This window comes from Labeo rohita, chromosome 10 (genome assembly GCF_022985175.1).
Source record: "Labeo rohita strain BAU-BD-2019 chromosome 10, IGBB_LRoh.1.0, whole genome shotgun sequence".
NCBI lineage: Eukaryota > Metazoa > Chordata > Actinopteri > Cypriniformes > Cyprinidae > Labeo > Labeo rohita.
The window spans coordinates 9,262,452-9,290,129 of record NC_066878.1 but is presented as its reverse complement, the minus strand read 5'-3'; the positions used below and the strand labels follow the sequence as shown (position 1 = coordinate 9,290,129).

At 36.7% G+C, this 27,678-nt stretch overlaps 1 protein-coding gene across 1 annotated transcript in view; it reads left to right on the top strand.

The window, feature by feature from the left end:
- Nucleotides 1-960: 960 nt before the first annotated feature.
- The window catches only part of cxadr (CXADR Ig-like cell adhesion molecule), a 51,662-nt gene continuing 24,944 nt past the window's right edge, over nt 961-27,678 (top strand). The window contains exons 1-2 of the mRNA XM_051120218.1: nt 961-1,127; nt 3,135-3,342. Coding sequence (XP_050976175.1) covers nt 996-1,127; nt 3,135-3,342 — 340 coding nt within the window. The 5' untranslated portion in view covers nt 961-995. The remainder of the gene's footprint in view (nt 1,128-3,134; nt 3,343-27,678) is intronic.

Below are 27,678 nucleotides of genomic sequence, written 5' to 3'. Positions count from 1 at the left end.
TTAAACTGCATTTTGGAAGTTCAAACTTAGGGGAAACCGTAGAAGTCCACTATATGGAGAGAAATCCTAAAATGTTTTCCTCAAAAAACAATTTCGTTATGAATGAAGAAAGACAGACATGAATATCTTGGATGACAAGGGGCTAAATTATCGGTACATTTTTGATTGTGTGTGCACTAAACAAAACCAGCGTTTCTTAGGGTTGGGTATTGTTTGGGGTTTTTTTGATACTGGTGCCAAATCGATACTTTTAAAACGGTACCGGTGCCAAAACGGTGCCTGAACCGATACTTTTAAAAAGGCCACAAAGTGGTGGATGACACAAGAATATATTTTTATTGGACAAAAAAGTTCTTTAAATTGAACAATGTATTAAAAGTAAAAAAAAAAAAAGAAGTAGTACTACACATTATTAAGTCAATGCAAAACGCAACAACAATACAACCTAAGCCACCTAACCCAGCTACAATAATTTAACAGCTTAAAATTTCAGCAATTCTTTTGCAGAAATGTGACTATATGTGATGAGATCTGGGAAAACCCGTCGGATGTCGCGGTGGGACGTTTTCAGGAAATTCGTTTTTCATTAAATTATTATTCTATAACATCTTGTCTATCATCTCTGAAAATATCTCTTCGAAATTCACTTGTTTAGTGCAGAAAAATAGACATTTATTGCAGCAAGCGTAAATGACTGTCTTTCTCCTATGTTAAGAACGCGCTGCGGAGGTGCTTTCCCTTAACACCACAAAAACAGTTTACCTATCAAAATAAACCACGTAACATATTTAGTAAAGGCGTATCAGTTCACATTCTCCACCAGTCCTGTGTAAAGTACGGCAAGCAAAGTTATTTATTTATGTATTTATTTATTTATTTATTTTAATATCGTGAGATGGCCGAGCACAACAACGCCGTCTAAAGTACTGCAGCTGCTCACTTAACCGATCTTACTCGTCTCAATCTGCTCAGTTTTGGTGATGTCAGTGCCCTAAATGATGTTACGGGCTATTTCACATCCAGAGATGAAGGATCGGATGATGAAGTTACTAAAGAGGAGTCGTCCGATGACAGTTTGTTTTATCACAGTGCGCGAACAGTTGCGCTGCGCTCGCTTTTACTACAAGGTAGGCTGCATTAAATACTAAACATAAAATGGGTGATCAACGGAAAACAAACGTTAGTCTGTTTGTGTAATGATGCAGCAGCGCTCCTAACTTGACAGACAGCTCTCGTTAAACCCGTGAAGTGAAAGTGAAAGCCGTCTCACTTTAAAGCCGTTTTTCTCAAAATCCCATTCCTGAAAATCATCGCTATCAGCCAACCTAAGATAGCCATAACGTAGGTTATGTAAAAAATAAAAGTTTTGGAAAGGGGCCTGAACTCAGCTTTCATATGGTGTCAAAACCTAAAAAAGGTAAAATTTCACCATGTGTTGGGTTTTCCTAGATCGCATCACATATTTGCCGTCTCTGGCAAAATACGACACCTCTCCAGCTGATGTCTGCAAACTGTCAAACACGGTGCATCCCTCTGCTTTCAAGTTTATTCCACGTACCATCAAATGTTTCATTAGGTTTGACGCGTTTTCCCCTTCTCAAGCAACTGCTGTAAAACATTTGCTGCACGTCGCAGTGTCTGAATCATTTCTCGTGAAATATAGCCACACTTTAGAATGTTTAGTTTTTGTCATTTTAAGTTAGACGCGTTTAATGTAGCTAGCTAAGCTAACGGCAAACCACCTGCTGCAGTCAGAGCAAGTGTAAGGATAGTTGCAGCATTCACGCGCTTCTCGGATGGTCTTATTTCCAGACGATTTGTGCTTTTAATTCGAAATGTGAAAATGGATAGTAACTACAAAGATGTCTTGGATTTCTATCATCAAAGCTTTCCGACGTTCACGTGAGTTTTCTCATTCAGTAAATAAATTTTCTGATCATTCTGACACTCCATGAATGCAGTATTTAAATTTAACTAGCGATCATGCATGTTGATGAATCAATGCTTCTACATCCGTGTCATAGCACCAGAAGACAAATATTTCAATCGACAGTTCAGGCATTTAAGTGGCACCGAAATGAGGCACCGAAATTCCCGTTCTGATTCGGTCCGGTACATACCAGTCACATTGGCACCGGGTTTCGGTACCCAACCCTAGCGTTTCTTCGATGACTCATCTGAACGCCTTTGATTGGTCATTTTCATTTCTAAGCTCAACAGAATCGTATGTGATTGGTTATAATGAGCAACTCTGTAAAAACACCTAAATAGAAATAAGGTGCAATGCCACAATCAACACTTTTGAGTCGTTTTCACTTTGTTAGCAACAGACGTGCGGGTGCATTTTTGCCTTAAGTCCCACACACAGCGCCTATGATGGTGGATGGTTTTTAAGCTGAAGAAAAAAATTAGATTTCACCCTGCCCTACCTGTTTTATCTGTAGTAGACAGACAAAGAAATTACTGTGCGTGACTTTTTTCAACATGATTACGTAATGCATGAATACCTGAATCGCCGAGCTAGTGCAAGAGGAGCATTTGTTGTTAAAAAAAAGTATATAAATTTTTACTTTTTAAGAAAATGCCTGATTGTTTCGCTATATAAGACCCTTATTCTTCGACTGGGATCGTGTAGAGCCCTTTGAAGCTGCACTGAAACTGCAACCTTCTTCAACCTGTTGATCCCTATTTAAGTCCACTATATGGAGGAAATTACTACATTGTTTTTCTTTAAAAAATGCTAAACTGGGGCTGTGCCAGATTTAGGTATACGAAGGAGTAAAATAATATAGTATTTCGTTGAAAAGTATCAAAATAGTTACTCCAAAGGCACGTTATATTCAGTTAAACCATTTAAAAGAGGGACAGTTGAGATATGAGATTCTCAAAAGACTTAGTGCTAGTTCTAAAGTAAATAGTGGTAAGGAGCTAATGAGAGTCTCTGTAGCATTAGCGAGAAAAAAATAGAGGTTAAGGTTAGATTTTGCGGTAAAGAGTCAAGTCAGTACTTCTATATTATTCATTCATACGTCGATGTAAGAAGAGCCTCCTCCGCATTTGGAGCATGTGTACGCAAGAGGGCGTAAAAACCCTCTAAGTTCTCTGGCTGATACCTCCGGAAATCACGTGTGCAGATTCCAGCCACAATCCACCTGCGAGAGCGAGCTAGTGGACTTCTGATGCTACGCGAGACTGGCGAAAGAAGAGTGAACACGAAAGATCACAAGTCGGAGGGAAAAGTTGTTTTTATGCCCACACCGCTTATTAAATTGTGGCTTAAAAGCGGAGGAATGGATTTGAGGACGTCTTGTCTTTGTTTAATCAATGTTATTCTCCTCGCAGGTAAGTTTGAATTTGTCTTTTTTTTTTTCCAGAGGGCTGCGAGCTACGTTTGCTCACGCACTATTTTCCCTCAAAAGTTTCTTTTTTAAAACACTTTATTTCGTTTTCATACACATTTTAGATTTATGTTATATATGAGTTTAATAATGTTAACGTTTCAGCTGTAGTTTTAACTCTAAAGCAAATTGGCCAAAGTAATGCTGGACAGCGTGATCGAAGTTAAAGGTTTTTCTTTGAAGAAAAAACGGTCACTAATTTCAAAATGTAACGTTAAATGTTAAAATACTACGGCGGTATTTAGAAACAAACTAAATTAAATGTATTCCCATTTGATAGAACAAAAATGTTAATAAATACCTTTATTGTAAATAGATTTATTTATTTTTAATGTATTTACGATAATTTATGAAATACATTAAACACATTAAACATAATTCTGTTGTAACAGTACTTTATACACGTCTCGAATAGATGAAGTGTTATACGTATTACACCCACACGTTTGGAAAGTTAAATTTGTATTTTTATTTTAATCTGAGGCTTCTTCTTCTTCTTCGTTCAACTTAACGACGCCTTGTTATCAACAACCCAGTCTGCGAAGCGCAGTTTAAATAGCGGTTTATTTTCATGGTGTATGTACAGTCTTGTTTTATGCTGCTGTTGAACCAGATGTGTTATTTCAGTATGTTTAAAGGTCAGATAGAATTACTAATTTTATAGGATGCGTTTCTTGAATGTTGTAAGTTGGCAGTACACAATAGGCTTAACCGTCTTAAAGCCATCAAGAGGGGCTTCTTTCAGGCTGCCATCTGCCAATTCAAGCTCCACTTGTACCCCCCTTCTCAAGAAGACTCCTCTAGATGTCTGAAACTGAAGTTGCTTATTATCCAGTCTATGTATAAGACCCGATATTGACTGATCCCTTGGCTTAGAAGACAAACAGAAGCACACTAGGTTTAGCACTGAACTTGTCTGTAGTTAACATTGATTTTCTGTGAGACACGCATGCTGTCTAGTAGTTAGGCACTTCTGGTTGTTGACCGACTAGCTGGTGTTTCGTGTGATGAAGGGAATGAGGATAACGCAATCATTAATACAGAAACCACCCACTCCTTCTGTTTATTTCTCTTGAGTAACAACTGAAACTGTTTGTGCAGTTTTGGTCAAAGGTTGTATCTGTGTTCTTTAGATAGAAATTCAGATTGTGTTGTATTCAGGCCAGCACAAGGCAAAAATAAAAGCGAGAAAAAGTGGTATGGATAGGGCGATGACTTTCCGGGTCACTGGTTACTGATAAACTAGAGTCTGACAATAACAAGCTTTGTGCACACACTGCTTTTGTTTTAATGCATATATGGAATGTGTGCACGCTTGGTTGTGGTGTTTAATCTCAGCTATGATACATAATGCATTTTTCCATTTCTGTGGAAGACATTCAGGTATGTTTTAGAAGGCTTCTGCGTGACATTTATTCCTCCATGGTGTTAACCTGTCAGACTTATTACCATCACAACAGAATGTCGAGTTTGACATTTGTGTGCTCCGTGTCCTTCTCAGCAGACAGGGATGTTGTTTTTGGTGCCGGCTACAAGGATATTTCTCATTCAAGGTGTCATTCTGTCACAACACAGATTATTCATAAAGGGTAACAGGGGATGTGAAAACATGGACTTTGACAAGTGTAATAATACAGATGTCATTTGGTATATTTTTTTATCCAAGTCATTTTAGTAACTGGATATGTATTAGTGTAAAAACAACACTCTAATAGTTCTCTGTATAGAGTGCAACAGCTGGGCTCAGGAAGTAGAAATCGTACTCATTTTCTCTATAGAGTAATTGATTTTTAATCATAACTTGTAAACTATTAAAGAAAGACCTACTGTGAGCTACAAGGCTGTTAACTGGTGCTCCATGCCTGCAGTCTGTATTATTTCATTTTTTTTTTTAAAATAATCATGTTTAACTCCTGATTTCCTGGTGCAAAACTACATTACATTAATTATTCTGTAAAGAAATTTCCAGCAGTCCGAGACTGATGACAAGCAAATAGTGCCAAAAACAAGTGTAACAACATTGTAAATTACATTTACAATATTTTAAAATATTTTAATGAGCTCCTTGAGGTTTACTTATAAGTTTTTTGCACAAAAAAAGTAAATATGTGGGAAAACTATGATTTTTTTTTTTTTTTTCTTCAACCCTCAATCTGACATTTCGACGCTATCTTACGACCAGTTCGTACATATTTTACGAGGTGGCTAGTTTGTATGAATTTGTATGACCTCACTTGTATGAATTTGTATGATTTCAGTGACGGGTAGGTTTAGGGGTGGGGTTAGGTGTAGGTCATTCGTACAAAATCATACATATTGTGCAACATGTAAAATACGCATGTTTTCGCTAAACTTGACAAAAATGAATTTGTACAAGTGAGGTCGTACAGATTCGTAAGAATTAGCCACCTTGTAAAATATGTACAAACCAGGCTGGACCCTCCGTCTTCTAAACAACCTGTTTTAAGAGGCAGGTCATTTAAGATTTGTCAGTAATCCACCACTGTTATGATTAGCTAGCGTCATTGCATAGGAAACAGTATCAATGGCCTACCCCCTCGCTATTGCATGTGAATGTTTTGACAACATAATCAAAATAAAACGGTCATTTCCAGACAAAGCATTAAGAAATAGTTTACTTACAGTTTATGATGCAGCTGCAGTCGGATCTAGTACTACTTCACAACAAATGTTTCTTTGTGAACTCTCCATGACACTGTGCCTTGTTAACAAAATAAAAGGCACTGGACATTATGACATGATAGGCCATTAAAAATAAACTGTCCACTTGTTCCATACGCTGGGATCCTTCTGATATCTGTACAAAGACACGAACAATGAACAATGAAAATGAAAGTTCTTTCACTCCATTTGTCCAGTTGACGACAGACTGAAGCGTGTGGACTGTGTCAGAAAGCAAATGCGCTTCTGTATACTATATCCAGTGCAGAAAAATAGGGTAAAAAAACTTTCAGAACCAAGGCTCCTAAAAAAAAAAGTGAGCCGTTACTGTTGCAGTCTGTTACATTTTATGGCTTTTAGTCTGTCTGTTTGCTAGTTTACTCCTAAATTTAGCCAAAATTAAGAAAGAATACATAATTGAAATGTACAGTTGTTCTCTTCTGTGAAAATGGCCTGAAATATTGATGAATTATCCTGCACAGGTTTCTGTCCAATCCAGTGTTGTCTAGAATGAGACTCACTCCTGTAATACCAAATTGTGGCTGTGATGTAAGTGAAGACTTGTGGTTTTAATAGGAAATATGTCAACATATAACATTGCTCTTGTTTGATATTTATCTTTCAAATAGTGTGAAGTAATTGTATGATGTATTTTATTCAGAGTAGAAATCAATCAAAAAGAGCTTGCAAGCTTTTTTTCAGATTTGAGACAACACTCTTTCTTCACTGTCCAGTCTTGTAGTCTTCGCTGTTCTGTCCTGTAGTCCCTAGTGTCCATTAAAGACATATTTCCAATAATACCTTCCACAGGCTCTGACAGGCTTGTCCCTTCACTTAGACATTAGCCAGATGCCGTCAGACATCCCTGGTCAGTCAGCACTTTTATTTTGCTCCTGTGCTTGTGTATGTGCGCATACTCGCTCATTCATGTCTGGCCCATGTTGTAGCATGCACTCAACTCCTCAATATTATCTGGTTCCCCTTTCTAAAGTTTGACTCGCACTTGTCTTCAAAAGCCATTAGGAACCCTACAGGACCTTCCCATTCACAAGCGACCGAATGTAGTGTCTTGTTTTAACCCCATTTAAGGTCAGTGTACTGCTGTGAAAACCTCCTCAACCTTGAGTATACCTGTGCTGTAGTTACCTGATAAACCAAACTACTCTGGAGACCCTGCCTGGAGACGGTTGCTAGGAGACCTGTAGCACACACGAGTTCTTGGAAGGTGATTGTAGAGAATCACTACTTGGAGTGGCTTCCTGAGTGCTGTTTCCAAACAGACATTCAGCTAATAGTGATAGAACTCAACGAAAAATGAAAAATGTTGGGTTAGTCTGTTTTTGACCTTGAGGGAAAATAAAAAGAACATCAGTATGACATTTTTCAAGACAAGTACTGCTCTGAGGTCTCAAAAAGTAGAGTAGTTTCTGCCGTGAGTCAGGCAGGTTTCAACAGAACATAGTTCACTTTACATAATGGTTTATTAATTAATGAGAATCTCATCAGGATGACTTGAGAGTCATTTTCTCATGATTTAGAGCAGGGGTTCTCAACTCTGGCCCACAAGATCCGTTTTCCTGCAGATTTTAGCTCAAACCTTGATCAAACTCACCTGCCTGTAAGTTTCTAGCAGAGATTTTCTAACTATAGGGAGATGAGAGGGTCTATTGGAACTATTGGAAAAAGCGTAACAGGTAACTTGGATCACTTGCCATTAATAACCAATCACATTACTGCATTGACGTCATTGAATTTCAGTCAGAGTTGTGCGACACTAAATCGCAGTTTACGGATACCATAGGAATAAATGAGAAGTGCCGTAAGCTGAATCCCACAAAAAGTCACAAAAAGACAGTGACTTGTCTTAGAAATCAGCATTTTTTTCATGGTAAACTCTAAAAAATAGTTCAATCCAAAAGTATTGTTTAGTGTAAAACATGTTGAAGATTAGCAGATAAGATGTAGATTCATTAAATGACAAGCCTTTTCTTCTAAAAAGCCATTTATTCAGCGTAGTAAAGCTTCTCCTCCATTGACATCCATTCAAAAAAAAAAAAATGCCTCTGGTCTCCCTTCCCAAGTACTGCCAGAAGGGAAGCGTTAGCATTAGCTGTTACTATTTTTCGGCTTGCCTTCTAGTGGCTGTTTCTAGTAATCCTAAAGACCTTGATTAAACTTGTTCAGGTGTTTGATTAGGGTTGGAGCTAAACTGTGCAGGAAAATGGATCTTGCGAGCCTGAGTTGAGAACCCTTGATTTAGAGAATTACACTCTTAAAAATAAAGATGCTTCATGATGCTGTAGAAGAACCTTTTTTGTTTAAATGGTTCCATAAAGACCCTTTAACATTGTTTCACGAATGGTTATTTGTGGCGAAAGAAGGTTCTTCGGATTATAAAAAGAAGAACCTTTTAAAGCACCTTTATTTTTAAGAGTTGAATTATAAATTAAAGGATTAGTTCACTTCCACAATAAAAAATTCCTGATAATTTACTCACCCTGTGTCATCGAAGATGTTCATGTCTTTCTTCATATGAAAAGAAATTAAGGTTTTTGAGGAAAGCATTCCAGGATTTTTCTCCGTATAGTGGACTGTAATTGGGATCAGTGAGTTGAAGGTCCAAATTGCAATTTCAATGAAGCTTCAAAGGGCTGCATTATGATCCCAGCCAAGGAATAAGGGTTTAATCTAGTAAAACGACTGGTCATTTAAAAAAAAAAAAAAAATAAATAAATAAATATATATATATATATATATATATATATATATATATATATATATATTATTTTATTTTATTTTATTTTTAGCCACAAATGCTCATTTTGCACTAGCTCGACTACAAAGACAGAACCGACCCAGTATTTACAAAGCAAACATGCAAAGAAAGTCAAATGCCCTTTACAAAAAAAAAGGAAAAACAATGATGTCAGACAATTTTGAAGTTGGAGGAGTAAACGAGATGGAGTTTTTCACCCTTCTCTACCTTTTTTGAACCAAAGTACACAGACGAAGAACTAGCTGTATACAACCCTTCCAACATGATTACGTAATGCGTTAAGTCACAGAAGTGCATCGCAGAGAATTTGTGTTTAAAACGAGTATATAAATTGTAATTTTTAAAAAATTACAGATTGTTTCGCTAGGTAAGACCTTTATTCATCGGCTGGGGTTGTGTAGAGCCCTTTGAAGCTGCATTAAAACTGCAATTTGGATCTTCAACCCATTGATTCCCATTGAAGTCTACTATGTGGAAAAAAATCCTGGAATGTTTTCCTCTGAAACCTTTATTTCTTTTCATCTTGGATGACAAAGGGTGAATAAATTATCAGGAAATTTTTGTTTTGGAAGTGAATAAATCCTTTTACACAGTTTCTTAACAGCCAGTCAGATATCTCACCATCTGATTTTTTTTAATTATCATATTGTAGTGGATTTGACAGACATGAGACAAATAAACAAGCAAATTTACAGGGGAAGTGCTGGGTTTTCTTTTAACTGTACTGTTATATTATTGTGCTTGCTAATGTGCTTGTTACTATAATTATTCTAAAAGCAATTATTATAGTATTATACTATAATAATTATTTTTCTGTTAATATAAGGCACTCTTTTTATAATCATATTCCACTTAGTGTTCTCAAGAAATATAAGTTCTTTTTAATTAGCTTACTTTTAGATTGAACAGAAACTATTTGATGTGTTTATTAAGAGTGGGCACCCACAGAGACAAAAAGATGTTGCGCAGGTATGGCTTGAAGGCATGCTGTGAGGCAGTGAGATATTTATTTGAGATACCCCGAGATTAGTCTTTGTGTAATCTAAGGGGAGACGAGTTGCTGAGTTATGGCCTCAGGCCACCCTCTCTTCTCTGCTTTGCAGCAGCGCTGTCTAATCCAACCAGCAAAGACATTCAAAACGAAACACTGATATCGACTGCAGCCTCACCTGCGACTCAGAGCTCTGCGTTTCATACTGTGTTTCTCCTCCTCTCAACACAACATTCCCTCTAGTGCTGTCCTTCTGAATAAGGGACTGAGCTTCAGAGTAAAATCACACTGTGCAGCACCTGTGTTCACGTGTGTGGACGCTGTATGCCCTCCATCTAACAGAAAGGACACGCTACCCATATGAATATTCCGGCCTTGGCTTCATAAATATTTTAGGATGCAAGACTCGTACCTGAGACGGCAGGCGACACCTACTCCTGTTACGTTACAACACTGTGATCCCGTGAGCCAAGCCCTTGCTCACTCTCTCTCGCTCGCCTGTTTTCATTGCCTTCTTTTTCAATTTGGAGAGTAAGTGGGCCATTACGACGAACCGATCACGTTCCATTAGACCTGGTGATAATGATAAATAACCAAGGTTGTAGGGTGTTTTTTTTGGTCACTCTAGTTTCAATTTGAGACTTGCTATGCATGCATGGATCATCACTCACACCCGGGAACAGAGGGGAGTAGAAAGAGACGGCAGGAAAGCGATTCAAACAGAAAGGAGAGCCAGGAGCAGAGGTTAAAGTCATGGACGAGTGTATGAGTGGGAGTTTAAAAGAGGATGGAGGGAAGAAAGAGTGATAATTGTAAGTATATCATGTGAGACGAAGAGACGCATGAAACGAGGAATCGAAGGGATAATGGAAGAGAATGGAATCGTATTTCAGAGGGATTTGGCAGGGTTGAGGGTTAAGTATGTAACGGCTAGCAGGGGTTTTTACTTTTTTTTTCAGGGATGTGTGAATCACTGTGAAGCTTAGATCATAGCCAAGCAGTCTTGGGCTGGGATTTACACTTCCCTCCCACTGTTCTGATAAACCTTTCATAAACACAAGGTCACGAAACCTCTCGTTCTGCATCTTTCCATCCATCACACATCAACTCCTCCTTGTTTTTTCAGCAGTGATAAGGAGGACCTGTAGTGCATCCATCATCGTGTCCCTCGTCTCACCCTTCAGTAATGCTTATATCCCATAATGAGTCTTAATGCAGACACATGACTAATAAACTCCCATCTGTGATTCAGACACAAATGTCTCCATCTCAATTAGAGGTTTTGATACTTTGATTGATGAAGTCTTGTGGTACTTTCCAATCCCCCGATAAGCGCACTGTAAAGTGGACTTCAAATGATATACACTACCAGTCAAAAGTTTTTGAACAGTAAGTCTCTTCTGCTCACCAAGCCTGCATTTATTTGATCCAAAATACAGCACAAGCAGTAATAATGAAATATTTTTACTATTTAAAATACATAAATTGCTTTTTATCTGAATATATTTTAAAATGTTATTTATTTCTGTAATCAAGCTAAATTTTCAGCATCATTACTCCAGTCTTCAGTGTCAAATGATCCTTCAGAAATCTTTCAAATATGCTGATTTGCGGTTCAAGAAAATTATCATTATCATTATTATTATTATAATCAATATTTAAAACAGTTGAATACATTTTCCAGCATTCTTTGATGAATTGAAAAATCCAAAGATCATAATTTTTCTTAAATAAAATGCTTTTGTAACATTTAGCTCAATACAATTCAAAAGCTTGGAGACAGCATTTTTATGAGAAATTCTACTTGGCTGTTTTCAACATCATCATAATGTTTTTTGAGCAGCAAATCAGAATATTAGAATGCTTTGTGAAGGATCATGCCACCAAAGTAATGATGCTAAAAATTCAGCTTTGAAATCACAGAAATAAATTGCATTTTAAAATGTATTCAAATAGAAAAGTTATTTTAAATAGTAAAAATATTTCACAATTGTACTGTTTTTGTTGTGCTTTGGATCAAATAAATGCAGGCTTTTTAAGCAGAAGAGACTTCATTAAAAAACATTAAACATCTTACTGTTAAAAAACTTTTGACTGATAGTGTAGGGATTGTTCACTCAAAAATAAAAATTGTCTGTAGAACACAAAATAAGATGCTTTGAATAATGTTTAAACTGTTCTCATCAAAACAGCATTGGAAAATATCATCTTTTGTGTGTCTTGAAACAACATATGGATGAGTAAATGAGGACAGAATCTTCATTTTTGGGTGTAAACAGCAGAAAGTGTTTACTTTTGATGCGCCTATTGGTATAAAAATAGAACAATATTATGCATGAAGACATAACTGACATATTAGAACTGAGAAATTAGTTTGATCCATCTGTAATGCTGTTGACAGAATAATGAGTACTCTCAAATTGTGAAATTTAGCTGATTTAATGAGGAATTGGCTGACGTGACTATTGATGTGGTTTAGTCGGTTTCTCTTCTTTTTCTTTCCTTTTTTGGGTTGGTAAGATGCTTTTTTTTTAGTTATTCTTCAGCTAGGATGAATTACTTTCATCTAAACATAATGAAGTGTCTTTACCATTTTAAATAAGTGCTGTTCTTTTGAACTTTATAATTAAAGAATGCTCGTAAAAACTAAATGGGTCACCTGATGTAGTTTAATCTAAGCCAAGCAATGGTACAATTACTAGTATGTGTATTAGCTATCTAATTACATTGTGTAATAAAAACACAGATGACGTCTGTCAGAATTACTCGGAATGTAGATCCTGTCCTTCCAGTCTAGGCACTGCTCGACTGGGTCAACATGAACTTTTGTGCCCTCCCAGTTTTTCCGAGGACAGTGTTTGTGTGCGGTGCACTTACCTCTTGTATTTTATCTTAGATAATCAGCATGTTTTCAGCATTTATGCACTTGAAAAAATAGACAGTGATGCAGCAGTTTTTCTTAATCCAAAAACAGTTGTTCTTTAATCTAAATTGATAGGAGAAAACATTCTCTGAAAGTATGCAGCTTCTAATACATGGTGTATAGGCTTATGTGTTTATGTTTTGTGTGGGAGAGAGTGGTCAGGCTTCAGAGTGAGATTATATTTGCCTTAGAGACTGAGTATGTGTGTGTGTGTGTGTTTAAGCCTGCTGGCTTGACATTGGTATGTCTGTGTGAAGGTGTATGCAGTCACAGAGTGTTTGTGAGTGTGTGAGAGAGCCTTCACTATGCAGGAATCATGTCTACCAGGATTTACTTCAGCAGGTCTTTTACTTTTTACTTCATATGTGCCAGTACTGTTGGTTCGATCTGTCTCTCTTACATGCGTTAACTGGAAAAATAAAGTTTGCTATCAGCCTGCTTAAGAATCATCTGAAGCAGAAAATCAAATATTGGCACTTTACTTGTACTACTCAGATTAGCCTATTAAAACGGCCTCATCCCTAGTCCAGCATTAGCCGAGCTCAAAGCCAGTTAAACATCGCCAAATTCAGAGATGGTTTTAAAGCTCCCAGACAGATGCAAGAAGTCCGTTCCAGCTCTCTGTGATTAGATTATTCTCCAGATTGGGGAAATTTAATCATGTTTGGTACAAGACCTTTGTCACTCTGTTTTATGTTATCAAAGAGATTTAGTTCCTCCAGACATAAGGGAAGCAAGAAGTAAAGCAGCTGTGCAGGATCCAATTTTAGCCATTTTATCTCATTGAGAAACATCACGCATTATCGATGGCCAGCGCACGAGAGAAAAAGCAAATTTGCACAGACTGGAAAAGTAAAAAAATTGAATGTCCTTGTCTCATATCAACCCCCCACTCCCCCTGCGCACGCACACACTCACACACACACACACTTCCTCTGGCATTAGCATTCAAGTCAACCCCACTCTAATGTTAAGGCAAATTGTAATCTGTTCCTACATATGTAAATGACCCTCGTGTGCAGGAAAAAGTGATTTGTTTTCCCTAGATAATCATTAGTATGCACGATTTCCTTTTTATGTGCCATTTTCTCTGCATGAGGGAGGATTCATGTTGCAATCTTTACATTTAGCCTGTGGTGCTCATATGCAACGTATTTTGTAATGTTATACAAATAACCTTTTGGGTTGTGGCAGTTTTGATAAATCAGCTGTCTAGCATTTATCTTTGCCTAAACAAACTGTTTCATTACAGCCTTCATGATAATTTCCTATATTCTGCTTCTGGAGCTATGATTAGACACAGTGAGTCTGCATGAATGAATGTGTAATGAGTTTAAATGCTTTAAAGGGGGAAAGAAGGAAGTCTACAGTGTGTTTCTGTGCAAATATTTGAGTTTCGCATTTGATGTTAGGAAACAAATCCAAGATAGCATCAGAAAGGCCCACCTGCTGAGTATAACCTTGAACGTAGGTGTCAACTGCTTGTCTCTGTGTGTGTACGGACTGACCTTGTCATTGCATTGGGTTTTACATTTAGGTGTTAACATCCTCAAGGTTTGATGATCAGGAGTCTAATCACCAGTTTCTTGAGCACTCTCACATATAGGCCTTGTTTACACATGTTGTTAAAGTGATAGTTCACCCAGAAATAAAAATTCTGTTATTAATTACTCACCCTCATGTCGTTTCAAACCCATAAGACTTCCATTCATCTTTGTAACACAAGTTAAGATATTTTTGATGAAATCCGAGAGCTTTCTGATCCTGCATAGACAGCAGTGCAACTGACACATTGAAGGAAAGGTAGTAAGGACATCAATAAAATAGCTAAAATCCATTTGACCCGTAACAATTTTAATAATAGTAGTAGTAGTAGTAGTAGTAGTAGTAGTAGTATTACGTACATTCTACTAATCAATAATAGTATGTTCAAGTTAAACTAAACTTCTATTGTAATGGGTTGCCGTGAATACCTTTACATTTTTGTGTGTATATGATATGATGATAGTTTCTCTCAGAAGAAACGGTAAAAGTTTTGGAAATGTTGTCCATGTGTTTATGTCCTCATTTGGCTAGATGGCAAACACTGAAATCACCGCGAGCGTAACGCGCACTTTAGTATGTGTGTAGCAAATGACACCGTGCATCTGCGCCATTCACACTCAGAGACATGCAGAACATGAACAATTTATTTTTAAATAGTCTTTTTGCTTAATATTTAGAGATTTGATTTAAGTGTAATGACCTACTTTTGATTCATTCATACAAACTTTGACAAATTCTGTGACATTCCGTGTTATACAGTAAATTCCATTTTTATGACTAGATTCTGTGATTCCGTCTGTGTTTTCCGAATAGCGGAAATCATGGGGCCCTAGGTTTGGAACGACATGAGGGTGAGTAATTAATGACAGAATTTTCATTTTTGGATGAACTATCCCTTTAAGAGCTGTATATGCAACAGTGTTTTGCTCAAAGCTAGTTGACATTAAATAGAGCTTTAATGAAGGTGACAGAGATATTGAGATGCACAGGGGAAAAAATCATAGACAAAGAGAAAAAATGTGTGTAATTGACTGCAGAACACATTGTTTCCCTGGAGACTGCCTCTGGATATAATAAGCTGTGTTTTCATGGTACTTGGCGAACAGTAACGTTTGAAGTGGAGTTTGTTCTGTTTTGAACAAATAATACCTATTTCACCCATGCAGTGCTAGTTATGAAGTTCAACCTAGTTTTTAAATCCTTTATGCTGAAATCTGTCCCAGGTTTGCCTATTTTAAGTGAGCCTATACAAAAGCTGCTGTGTATGGTTTCTGCTACTGTAGATGTTCCTCTGGAAAAATGCTTTATGGCAGCCAGCTGTTAAGTGTCTTAATGGATTCATGTTTAATTCATGGCCACATCACAAGGCCATCATTTCTCGGTGTCGTTCCCTCATCCCTTTCTATCCTGCATGTGTGCTAGTATCAGAAGAAATTTTTTTTTGCCATTTCAGTACTTTTAGAGCTCTCTCTCTGTTTTTCTCTCTTTCCCCTCCCTTTTCATTCTGTATAAAGTGATGCATTTAGGTGTTCTGTAATCCGCAGATTTACTGTTTTTCTCTGGTGTGCTCTGATCTGACACAAATACAAACACATATTTGAAATGTCTTTTGTTCATCCACACAGAGGCACGTTCCACCTTTTTAAAATCAGAACTTTGACATTTCGCTTCATTCTTTATAGTGCTAACAATGATTTGACATTTACCCTAGCATGAGAGAAAAGGCCTCCTGGCACATTAGAAAACTTAAAGGGGTCATCGGATGCCCATTTTCCACAAGTTGATATGATTCTTTAGCGTCTTAATGAAAAGTCTATAATATACTTTGGTTAAAAATTCTCAATGGTTGTGTAAAACAACACCCTTTTTACCTTGCTAAAATTAGCTCTGCAAAAATCATCTCATTCTGGTCGAAGCTGTTTTAAATGCAAATGAGCTCTGCTCGCCCCGACCCTCTCTTCTCTCTGTGGAGCGACGAGCCTGTTTACTTTAGCCGCGTTTAGCTGCTAAACTTGCTAACTAGCACATTATTAGGGAAGACGATCGCAAAGATTCATTAAAAAAAAACGTATACTCTCTTCTGCTTTAAGTGAAGCTTGATCACGACCGATTCGCACGAACATAGACGGATATGTAGATCGGGAGGCGCATTCCCTTCACAAACAAACGTAATCTACTGCATCTTCAGCGGCTCAGATGTCGGGAGTAAATGACGACCACTACGTTCATTATTACATCCAGCAACACAACACCTCAATTGCTCAATCTGAGATATTCTTGTCTTGACTTACATCCCTGCTCCGGCATTAAAACACAGAGGTCGGACTGTTAAAGCTGATCTGAGGTAAAACACTCATGTCAATCAACTATCATGGGAGCAGCCTCTGTCGGTGTGACGCCACAACGACAGGCATCTGAGAATGGCTCGATTTGAAAAAGGGAATATTATTTTTACAGATTAAACACCACTGCATGGATTTTTATTATTATAGGGTAGATTTGTACATACACTGCCAACACACATTAATGTTCAAACAACATGTAAAAGTGAACTTAGCATCCGATGACCCCTTTAAGTTTAACTGTTTGTAGGTTTTGTAGTAGGCTGCTGCTAGTTTGTAGGTTAATGATTATTTTCCTCTCGTGTATTCTCAATAAACAAAGCTTCCCTGAAAATATTTTATTTTGTCGCCTGAGTGTGTTTTAGACTTGTGCATCTGTCCCACTTTCTTTACTGGTGAGATTATGAATTCCTTCAGCATCGTAGAAACATCCTCATGTGCATTTTTTGCCTGCAGAACCCACCCAAGCTGAAAACTCAAGCATTCCTGGCCTGCAAAAATGAAATGTCAGGTTTGATTTCTGTAAAATCGAATTCATCAAATACGTTTGTCACCGTATAGTGTTCTGACATGTCATTTTTGCAAAGCCATGCTGTCGTTCTGCATGACTTGCTTATTCAATATGTTTTGCGGGATGATTTAAATGAAGATTAATACTGGGACTGTTTCTGTTGCACACATCCTACCTATTCTGTTTTTTAAGAGGTTCCATGTTAATGGAGATTTGAGTATGAAAACAGTTTTTGATGTGTTTTAGGTTTTAATTTTAACTTTGGTCAAATAAGAAGTTGGTATATGACCACTTTAGTGTTTTGGCTCTGAACACAAGCTCTCTCTGATTCTTTGATTGAGGTTTCTTGCTGAGAGTGAAAGCCAGTTAGCTGAGATCAGACACTTTCATTGGGATTACTGGGCTGAGCTGCCTCTCTGACCCTGACTGATCTTTAAGCTGAGAGACAGCTGTCTGTCTGTTTGACCACTTTTGACTTAACCTCTTTGGAAGCAAGGCCGAGAAGCTTCTGAATGTGTTTATATCGTTGTGTGTGCGTGCAAATTGACATGCATGCTGTGTGGGCTTATTGGCTTTCAAAATACATGGACAGTTGAGGTTGAGAGGCAAGTCTACATTCAGTGACTTTTATTGGATGAATTAATGTTCTGAGATGGTTAGTTCTGCAGGTTTAAAGGAGAAGTTCTCTTCCAGAACAAAAGTTTACAGATAATTTACTCACCTTCTTGTCAAGACCTTGTTTTTCTTTTTTCAGTCATAAAGAAAGTTTTTGGAGGAAAACATTGCAAGATTTCTCTCCATATAGTGGAGTTTGAACTTCCAAAATGCAGTTTAAATGCAGCTTCTAAGGGCTCTAAACGATCCCTCTAAGTAGGGTCTTATCTAGCTCAATGATTGGTTATTTTCTAAAAAAAACAACACATCATTATGTCTTATTCCGGTTCAAGACAGTTAGGGTATGTCGAAAAACTCCCATCTCATTTTCTCCTCCAACTTCAAAATCGCCCTACATTGCTACAGAAGTACCGACCCATTGTTCACAAAGTAAACGTGCAAAGAAGGTCAAACGCCCTTTACAAAAAAGGTAAAACAGTAATGTAGAACAATTTTGAAGTTGGAGAAGAAAATGAGATGGGATATTTTTCAACCTACCCTAATACCAGAATACACAGAGTTCACACAAAGCTACACGAGATGAGCATTTGAGGTTAAAAAGTATATAAATGGTCTTTTTTCGTTTCATTTCATTTCTTGCTCGACTGACATCATTTAAGCCATTTAAAGCTGAATTTAAACTGCATTTGGATGTTCAAACTCAGGGGGACCATAGAAGTCCATTATATGGAGAGAAATCCTGAAATGTTTTTCTCAAAAAACTTAATTTCTTTATGACTGAAGAAAGAAAGACATGAACATCTTGGATGACAAGGGGGTGAGTAAATTATCTGTAAATTTTTGTTCTGGAAGTGAACTTTAATTTCATGAGTTTGATTTTAGTTTTGTAGAGAGTGTAATTTATTTTTAGAATGTAATATTTGACTATGAGAAGGTCATTTGTGTGTTTTCTGGTCTGGTGAATGTGGCTTTGTTAAACAAACATGTCTAGGTGTGAGCCAGAATCTACCCAGAAGGCTTTCACCACTACACTGTCCTCATATTGCCCTCTAAACATCAACGAAATCAAATGCAGTGTTTTTACATAACAACAAAATAGAGATTTTTTTTTTTTTTTTTTTTTGTTGAGTATGTTAAATCTGAAGATTGTTTATGCACTTGGAAATTATGCTTGCCCACGAAAGCTTAGAGACTGCAAGATCCTCAATCTAAAAATAGTTCTTCTGCCAGATATTCTTAGATGAGGAAGTCATTTCATGTAGCGAATTCCTGGAATGGTGCTGCATTTAATTAATGGTACAATTAAAGGAGGTGTGGTGGTAGATGGCAAGTTGTTAACAATCAACTGGGATATGGTAAAAGAAAAACAGGCACACACAAATCTCTGCATTTGCAGTAGCAGAAGCTTCCCCCTTTGTAATGTTAGTTACTCTTTGATTGCATAAGAGAAACCATTTAATTCAAAGCAAAGGCAAAGTGGATTTCATGCACTGTGGTCTATTTGCAACTTGATTGGTCTATTGCCTGTTGGATGTTGAGAGAAACACACACTGCATTATGAATGTGTGTATTTTCCCTACAGCAGGCTTGTGTGATGCATATTCAGAGCTTTTTAAAGCAAAGCTTGCAACTGTATCACATTCATACACTCATACACATCCAGTAGCACTGTTAGTGCAGTTTTACACTATTTATCTCTACAGTCCAGATGCTCTACTTGTCTAGCTCTCCTGATAATGGTGCCATTTTTATAAATGAAACAATCCAAACAGTCACCTTTCTTTTTATCTTTTATTTATCACCAGGTAGTCTCTTTCTTTCTTTTTTTTTTTTTTCCCCTGTAAACATTTTTTATGGATTGATCATAAAATTTCCTTTTGTGGAAATGGCGTCTGGTTTAATGTTTGACATTCAGAGTTTCTTTCTCTCTTCCTCTTTTCATCTGTCTTTTCCTCAGTAATAGACCCTGACACACTTGCTGAGCCTGAGGGAGCAAAGCAAACGGAGTTGCGCTTAACGCACCTGCTGGTTTGTTTTTCTTGCTGGTGTGTAATGCCTGAGATCGCTCTCATCATATAGAGAATGTGTTCACTGCAGAGATGAGGTTCATACAGATTGGCCTGTGTGGAGTCAGCACGGTGTGTTATCAGCAGGACTGGGTGTGATCTAGTGACTAAAGTCCTATCTTTACTGTCCTGCTGTCTCTTTCATAAAAAACACCATATTTTATAGCCAGATTTAGATTGAACGACAGTTCTATAAAGATTTAAACTAATTTACTATTCCCTATAAGAGATACTAGACAAAACAAAACTAGAATGCTCTAATTGTAATCAAGAAAGACTCACTGATTCATAATTGGAGCGTTATAGTTTTTTGTCACTTGCATTAAATTCTAAAAGTAAAAATCCCATTAATTTTATCCATAGGTCAACTATCTATATATATATATATATATATATATAATATATATATTAGCTTTACAATAGCTTATATACCTTTAGAGACAGACCTACTGTAAGTTCTGAGATTGTTAATCAGTAGTATATGTTTTTGTTAAAGGCCATCAAAAGAGATGCAACATATTTTTACTTTTACATGCATACGTTTTGTTTCAAATCAAAATTTGTAATTTGTAATGTAACTATTTAACAAAGACTTTAAATATGATGGTTGATTGTACTTGGTATGAATTCTAGAACATGTTTCAGAAATCGAGAGCTAGATCTGAATCTCTGGAGATCTGTCGGATTCAGTTCTGTGCTGGTAATGGCATTGTGCCTATACAGACAATGTCACTTATCTATTGTCAAGTGCTATTGATTTACCCAGGCACACAGTTTATCAAATTCACAGTTTGCCAAGCTCCCAGTGGATTCATTATTGGAAATACAATATTTTGTAGATGAAAATAAAACACTGTTGCTGCCTGGGGCAAAATGTACAGATGCTGTGCCTGGAAAAACACCCACAGTTTTAATGCTAAACTAAACTCTTTGTCCATGGAATAATTGCTTCCACATTTTTACACCATCTGTAAAGCAATTTTTTCCCACTGAGTCTTGATAAAGGTTTTGGTCAAGTGTGTGAACTAGTTGCCTGTGTCCTGAGGACCACTGGCCGGTTCTGCAGGAGAAACTATATATAGTACTGCATACAAGACAGACTCATCATCTGCCTCCGGTCTGCCCCAGCCTCACCACATGCAGTCTGAACTAGGAATGAACTGATATGCTCTCCTGTTCAAAGGTTTTTAGTGTTTTTTTTTTTTTGTGTTTTTTTTAAAGAACTATGTTATGGATTTATTTGATCCAAAGTACAGCAAAAACTGTACGTTGTATTTAAAACTGTTTTCTATTTGAATATATTTAAAAATGTAATTTATTCCTGTGAACTGAAATTTTCAGCATCATTACTCCAGTATTCAGTGTCACATGATCCTTCAGAAATCATTCTGATATGCTGATTCGCTGTTTAATTAATACAAATTAATACTTTTATTTCGCAAGGATGCTTTAAATTGATCAAAAGTGTTAATAATGACATTTATAATGTTACAAAAGATTTCCATTTCAGATAAATGCTGTTCTTCTGAACTTTCTATTCATCAAAGAAACCTGAAAAAAAATCAGCTCTGCTGTTTTCAATATAATAATAATAATACTAAATGTTTTTTGAGCAGCAAATCAGAATATTAGAATGATTCCTGAAGGATCGTGTGACTGGAGTAATGATGCTAAAAATGTAGCTTTGAAATCACAGGAATAAATTACACTTGAAAATATGTTCAAATAGAAAACAGTTATTTTGAATAGTAAAAATCTTTAACAATTTTACTGTTCTTGCTGTATTTTGGATCAAATAAATGCAGGCTTGGTGAGCAGAAGAGACCTCCTTTATGCTCACCGGTGCATTTATTTGATCAGAAATATAATAAAAACAGTAATATTGTGACTTGAAAATAACTGCTCTATTATAAAATGTAATTTATTCATGTAATGGCAATATTTGCCTGAATTTTCAGCAGCCATTATTCCATTATTCCTTCGATGTCACATGATTATTCTGACAGCATTCGATTTTGCAGATTTGCTGCTTAAGAAACTTTTTTTTATATATGTATTATAGACATTATATAAGTTTATAGAAAAACTTACTGACCCCAAACTTTCAAACAATTGTGTATAAGACGATATTGGTTAGAATTAGGAATGCTGAATGAAATTTAGTTGCTTAGAAACATTAAAATAAATGAATACAACTAAAAGTTCAATAACTACTACAACACATTTTCAGTCAGATTTCACATTTAGTAGTGTAATGTTTTTCCTGCTGATCAAATAGCAGCCGGCTGACCCGTATGTTGACCTGAGAGCTTAGAGCCATACCTCTCCCTTACATGAGGGAGGATTTTAGTAAATTATTAAACACTACTTTCATAGTGTTGGTCTGTAAGTGTGTCTGCTGGCTTATCTGCATTTTGTTAATATCACAGTCCAGTGGTCTGTGTTTCAGGCTATGAGCGAGCTGTATATGTATGCACATTGTTGAAGCTGCTAATTAGATATTCAGTAATTGCAGTGTCTGTCCGTTTATAGTGTACAGTTCATTGAACAGTTCAAATTTGGCCTGTTATTTTATTAAATGAATTAAACTGCACATGCAGATGGATGTTAATTTAATAGATTTGTTCCGGAGTAGTTGCTTTGGAGATATAATCAAAGGTTTATAGCCTTTCTAGGAAATAAAACTTTGTAGGAATCACGGAAATGGTGACTACACAAGGGATTTGTGACCTCACCTTGTCAGAATAAATTGGGATGGCGTATTTTGCTCTGAAACTACACTTTCTTTTTCTGTCTTCTACATACTCTTGTGGAAATCTTGCTGTGGTCACAATTTGACCAGTGTTCTATACATTAAGCTGTAGAGAAGTCAGCCGCAATGACGGTTTTAGGCCACCCCTTTCTTTCATAAGCAGCCATTGCTAATAACTCTGAGAAGAGGCCTCGTTACTGGCAAACGAGTTGGGGGCTTTTAATCCTTAATTGAGCACTGCGGTTCAGGAGAGAATGTTCTAGAATGATATTCACGCTCTGTCAGTCTGAGCCCTCCGCTCTCTCGGCCCCTCCAAAATCATTAAAGACATGCGTGAGAACTTCAAGCCGTTGTGTGTACGTGCGAGTATGGGATTATGTGTGCTGGTTTTACATTCGATTGGAGTTGTAGCTCTCAATTAAACAGTTAATTTAACGTGTGCTCGAGGTTTTATATGTGTAGTGTCAGCCTCTCTCTGTTCTGCTTTGTGAACTTCAGCTCTGGGTTGCTGATCAAAGACTGTTAGTAGACCGGTTTTGTCAGATCAGAAGTACACAAAAATGAGGTGTATCCACTTTCAACTCCTCTCCCCTTAGAGAAATCTGGAAGAGCAAATTTATCATTTTACATCTTCATTCGGTAATTTTCCCACCTGTCTCATTTGTACTGCAAGCTTTATACCAGTTGCTCAAATAACATTGTTCACAATGATACCACCCACATTTTCTTCCTCAAACTTCAGTGTTGTGTTTACTTTTTGTATTACCGTTTTACAATTTATTCATGCTACAGATTTGCTGCTTGTCGTAAGACAGAAGTGCAGCAGAAAATGATCCAGAGATGGAGCAGGTTTATTTTTAAGCTGCTTTGTGATTTGTTGTGGAAATAGTTTTGAAGTGTAATGCAGATGGAAGAGGTCAGTGTACCGGTGGATTTAGTTCCGATTGGGTGTGTCGTTTGATCGCACAAGATGTGTATTAGAAACGAAGAGAGTTTATTTGACACGGATTGAAAGAGAGAGACAGACTACGTGGAAATATACATGTGTCTAGATTAGTGTAGGTCCCAGTAGACAGGAGAGATTTATGGAATCAGCAGTCTGTCCCTTCACCCGGGGTCGGTCTCCTGAACTGGCCTCTCGGCAAGCACTGACCGGGCACATGATCCTCTTGTGTTTACGTGAATTATAAAGCGTGGGTTCTTGCTAGTACACGTGCTTGGTTTACAGTTGTGTTTGAGACCATGATCATATCTTAAAGGGATAGTTCACCCAAAAATTTTAATTTGACACCAATGATTTATTTACCCTCAAGCCATTCTAGGTATATATGACTTTATTTCGTACAAATACTATCTGAGATTTATTAAAAATTATTATAAGAATTAGTTAATTATTATTATAATTAATTATTAATTAGAATTAATATAGACCTTCTAAAGCAAAACAAAGCGTGTGTGTATTTTTTTTATTTTTTATTTTTATTTTTTTAACTTTATAAACTATATTCTCTAGCTTCCGCTAGCTACCGTACTCGTGTTCTCGAAGAGCCAAGTTTTGCTTACAGCGAAGGAAAACCTCTTTGCTTATATCGTAATCCTCCGACATTTTCCTTTACAAATCCTTGTTTTGTACTTTATAATTGGTGATTGGTGTTTTGCTCTCTCATCTATGTTTCTTACGCTACGAACATAAGCTATATCTATGTCATCTGCTGGAATGTGACTCTTGTGAGTATGACAGTTAGCAAAAGCTAGAGATTCTGGTTTATAACGTTTTAAATATGGATATTTTTCTTACACAAACGCATCGCTTCGCTTCAGAAGGCCTTTATTAACCTGTGGAGCCAGGTGGAGTACTTTTATGATGGATGGATGCACTTTTTTCTTCACCTCTGCCATTATAAAGCTTGGAAAGTTTTTTTTTTTTTTTTAATATAACTCCGATTGTATTTGTCTCAAAGAAGAAAGTCATGTACATCTAGGATGGCTTGAAAGTGAGTAAATCATGGGATTTAAATTAAAAAATTAAATTCGGCCATTATTTACTTTCCTTTACACTACCAGTTAAAAGTTTTTGGACAGTGAGTTTTTTTTTTTTTTTTAATGTTTTTTTTAAAGTCTCTTCTGCTCACCAAGCCTGCACTTGATCCAAAAGTAAAGAAATAACAGTAAAATGTTGAAATATTTTTACTATTTAAAATAAATATTTGAATATATTTTAAAATGTAATTTATTCCTGTTATTTCAAAACTAAACTAGTTTTTTTAGCATCATTACTCCAGTCACATGATCCTTTAGAAATCATCCTAATATTCTGATTTACTGTGTAAAAAACATTTATTATTATTATTATTATTATTATTATTAGTTATATTATTATTATTATGTTAAAAGTCATCATAAATGTCTTTATCTGCACATTTGCTCAATTTAAATTTTGGATCAAATAAGTGCAGGCTTGGTGAGCAGAAAACATTAAAAATCTACCTGTTCAAAAACTTTTGACTGGTGGTGTATGTCATTCCAGACACGTATAACTTGTTTGCTTTCTTGTTTACTAGACTTAAAAAAATGTTAAAAAATTATTATGTCTGTTCTACTTAATGGAACTGATTGTTCCAGTTAATGTTGAGTTACCTGGAATGTGTCGTGACTAAGCTCACCAGAATTTGCACTCGCATAACAGCTCACTAAAGTCTACACTTCCCCCACCCTGCGCATGTTTGTCAATGAAATATTCTTGAGAAATTTGCAGGAATTAGTGCACATTCAACTAGCCACCACAGTATTTGTGGCAACTTTTTTGGTCTTGGTTCTGCAAAAAGAGGGGTTATTATTAGCTAACCAAAATCTGTTATTCTGAATAATTCAATAATAATTCAAAGCATTTAAAATACATTATAGCTTACAAAAATCAGTTCCACTAAAATTTCATGGCAATTTTTTCTGTTTATTGTATGCCAGATTTAATGTTGTTAAACCTTTGCATATTCTGTGGACATCTTTTTTCGTTTATAATGTCTAAATCTTTTTTCAGTAGTGGTGGAAAGATGCTGTCTTCCTCTTCTTTAACTAATTGTGTCTCTCAGGAAAATGCAGTTTAAATCCCCTATACAGCAGAAAGCGTAATCATGTATTTCCAGTGTAAAGTGTAGGAGTCTGTGTCTTAGCCACATACAAAGGGGATTCCAACTATGGGAAAGTGTTGCTTTTGTGCTGGGGGAGGGAGGTGTGTGAGTGACCTAAGGGTGGGCAGGGAAAAAAAATGTAAATTGTTCTGCATTCATTACTGCGTCTGTCTCAGGGTTAGAGAGCAGAGCGGAGTAGAGAGAAGAGGAAAGGTCACTAGCTCTTTGTCTGAAGGGCAGAGAAAGGAGCGGAGGAGGGAGATGATGATAAGCAGATGCTAAGAGAAATGAGAGTAATGGCCCATTGGCTCAGGCACCTTATAAGATGATAAATAAACTGCCTGTCGTTTCTTGAGGATGTAGGAAACAGAGAATCAGATGGGCCTGTTCAGTCAAAAATTGGTGATGATGGTATGCTTCTCACCACTAACCACTGATTCTTTCCTGTTCAGCTCATTTCCTGTTAAGGTTATTTAGTAACAGGACTTGTACTGAATGTCATTAAGAGGCAAAAATACATTTACATGTAATCATTTAGCATATGCTTTTATCCTGAAATGGCTTACAAATGAGATCAAGAATTAATTGAGGGCTCACAAGACGGGTGTGTCTAAAATAATTGTTAAATTGCCACAAAATGAATACGCTCATACTGTTTCTTTGTGATTGCACCACTTGCTCATAAGTTCTGTTGTTTTACTGTAAAAGTCAAAACTTTGACTAATCCAGATGTTTTGTTTTGTTAGAAAAAAAGGGTGTTAGTTCTAACATTAATTCTGAGAGAGTGATGCTATGGCGACTAGTGAATTATGTATGTATTTATTTATTTTTAACTATAGCTGGCATCTGCAGTGTTTTTAAATGAGAACTATCAGCATTTTTTATAATCCTTCCGCCTATCCTGGAAAATATGCCACATATGCCATGATTCTCTATAAAGCCGTCACACTCTGCTTTGTCATTTTCTTTTACTGTCAGAACCCCAAAATAACTTGAACTCCACTGCTGCTTCTGAAATGAGTTTATGCGAGTGTGAGAGAGAGAGAGCGCTCAGTTTGCAATTTAACAGTATACTCCAGCCATCCTCGTATGACAACCTAATTACAATTCAAGCTCTGCTGTACTGCATGCAAAACAGCTTCACATGCTGATATGCAGAACAATCTTGTTAGCTTTTGAAATGCATTAACTGTTTGTCCGTACACCAGAGAAATTGAGTCAGCTGTGGAAAGATCCTTCCAAATCCTCCTCCTGTTGCATGTCATATACGGGAGTGACCTTTACTTTCCTGTGTGTGGCTGAGATATTACTGAATTGACTTTGGCAAATGGAAATGTGACATACACATGATTTTATCACTGTTTTATAATTGATAAATGTCCTTCACTTGCCATCATTCCTATTGACACAAGCACACATGCCTGTCTGCACACATTTATGTTGCATTTATAGTGTGATATTGAAAAAAATAGATGCATATGGTATGAAAAATACAGACATTTTTACAATATGATTTGAATAGCTTCATTTGGAATTAGTCATTCTAGGATCACTGGAGTGATTTTGTAGGTGAGTGCATGTGCATTCATGTTTTTATTTGTAGCGTGTTAACGCAGGCGAATAATTTTATCAGTGTAAAGGCGTTAAAAATACTTAACGCAGTTAACGCAGGTGTGGGGCTAGGGTTGGCCACCCCACTCACAACTGCTTCTGTCTTTTTTTTTTTTTTTTTTTCTTCAACAGTGAACTGCAGTCAGATGAGATTCTGTCAGACCATATGTCATACTGTTATACTGGGTTTGTAGCATGCACAAAAGCGGTGGCGCGCACTGTAGCCAGTATCATTTCATATTAAAGCATGAATGAAACTATGAGCTTGCGTGTCACTTCCGTGTCATGTTCAGCAGCGGCAGCTCTTAGAGTAATAGCAGCCAAATAAGCTAATGACC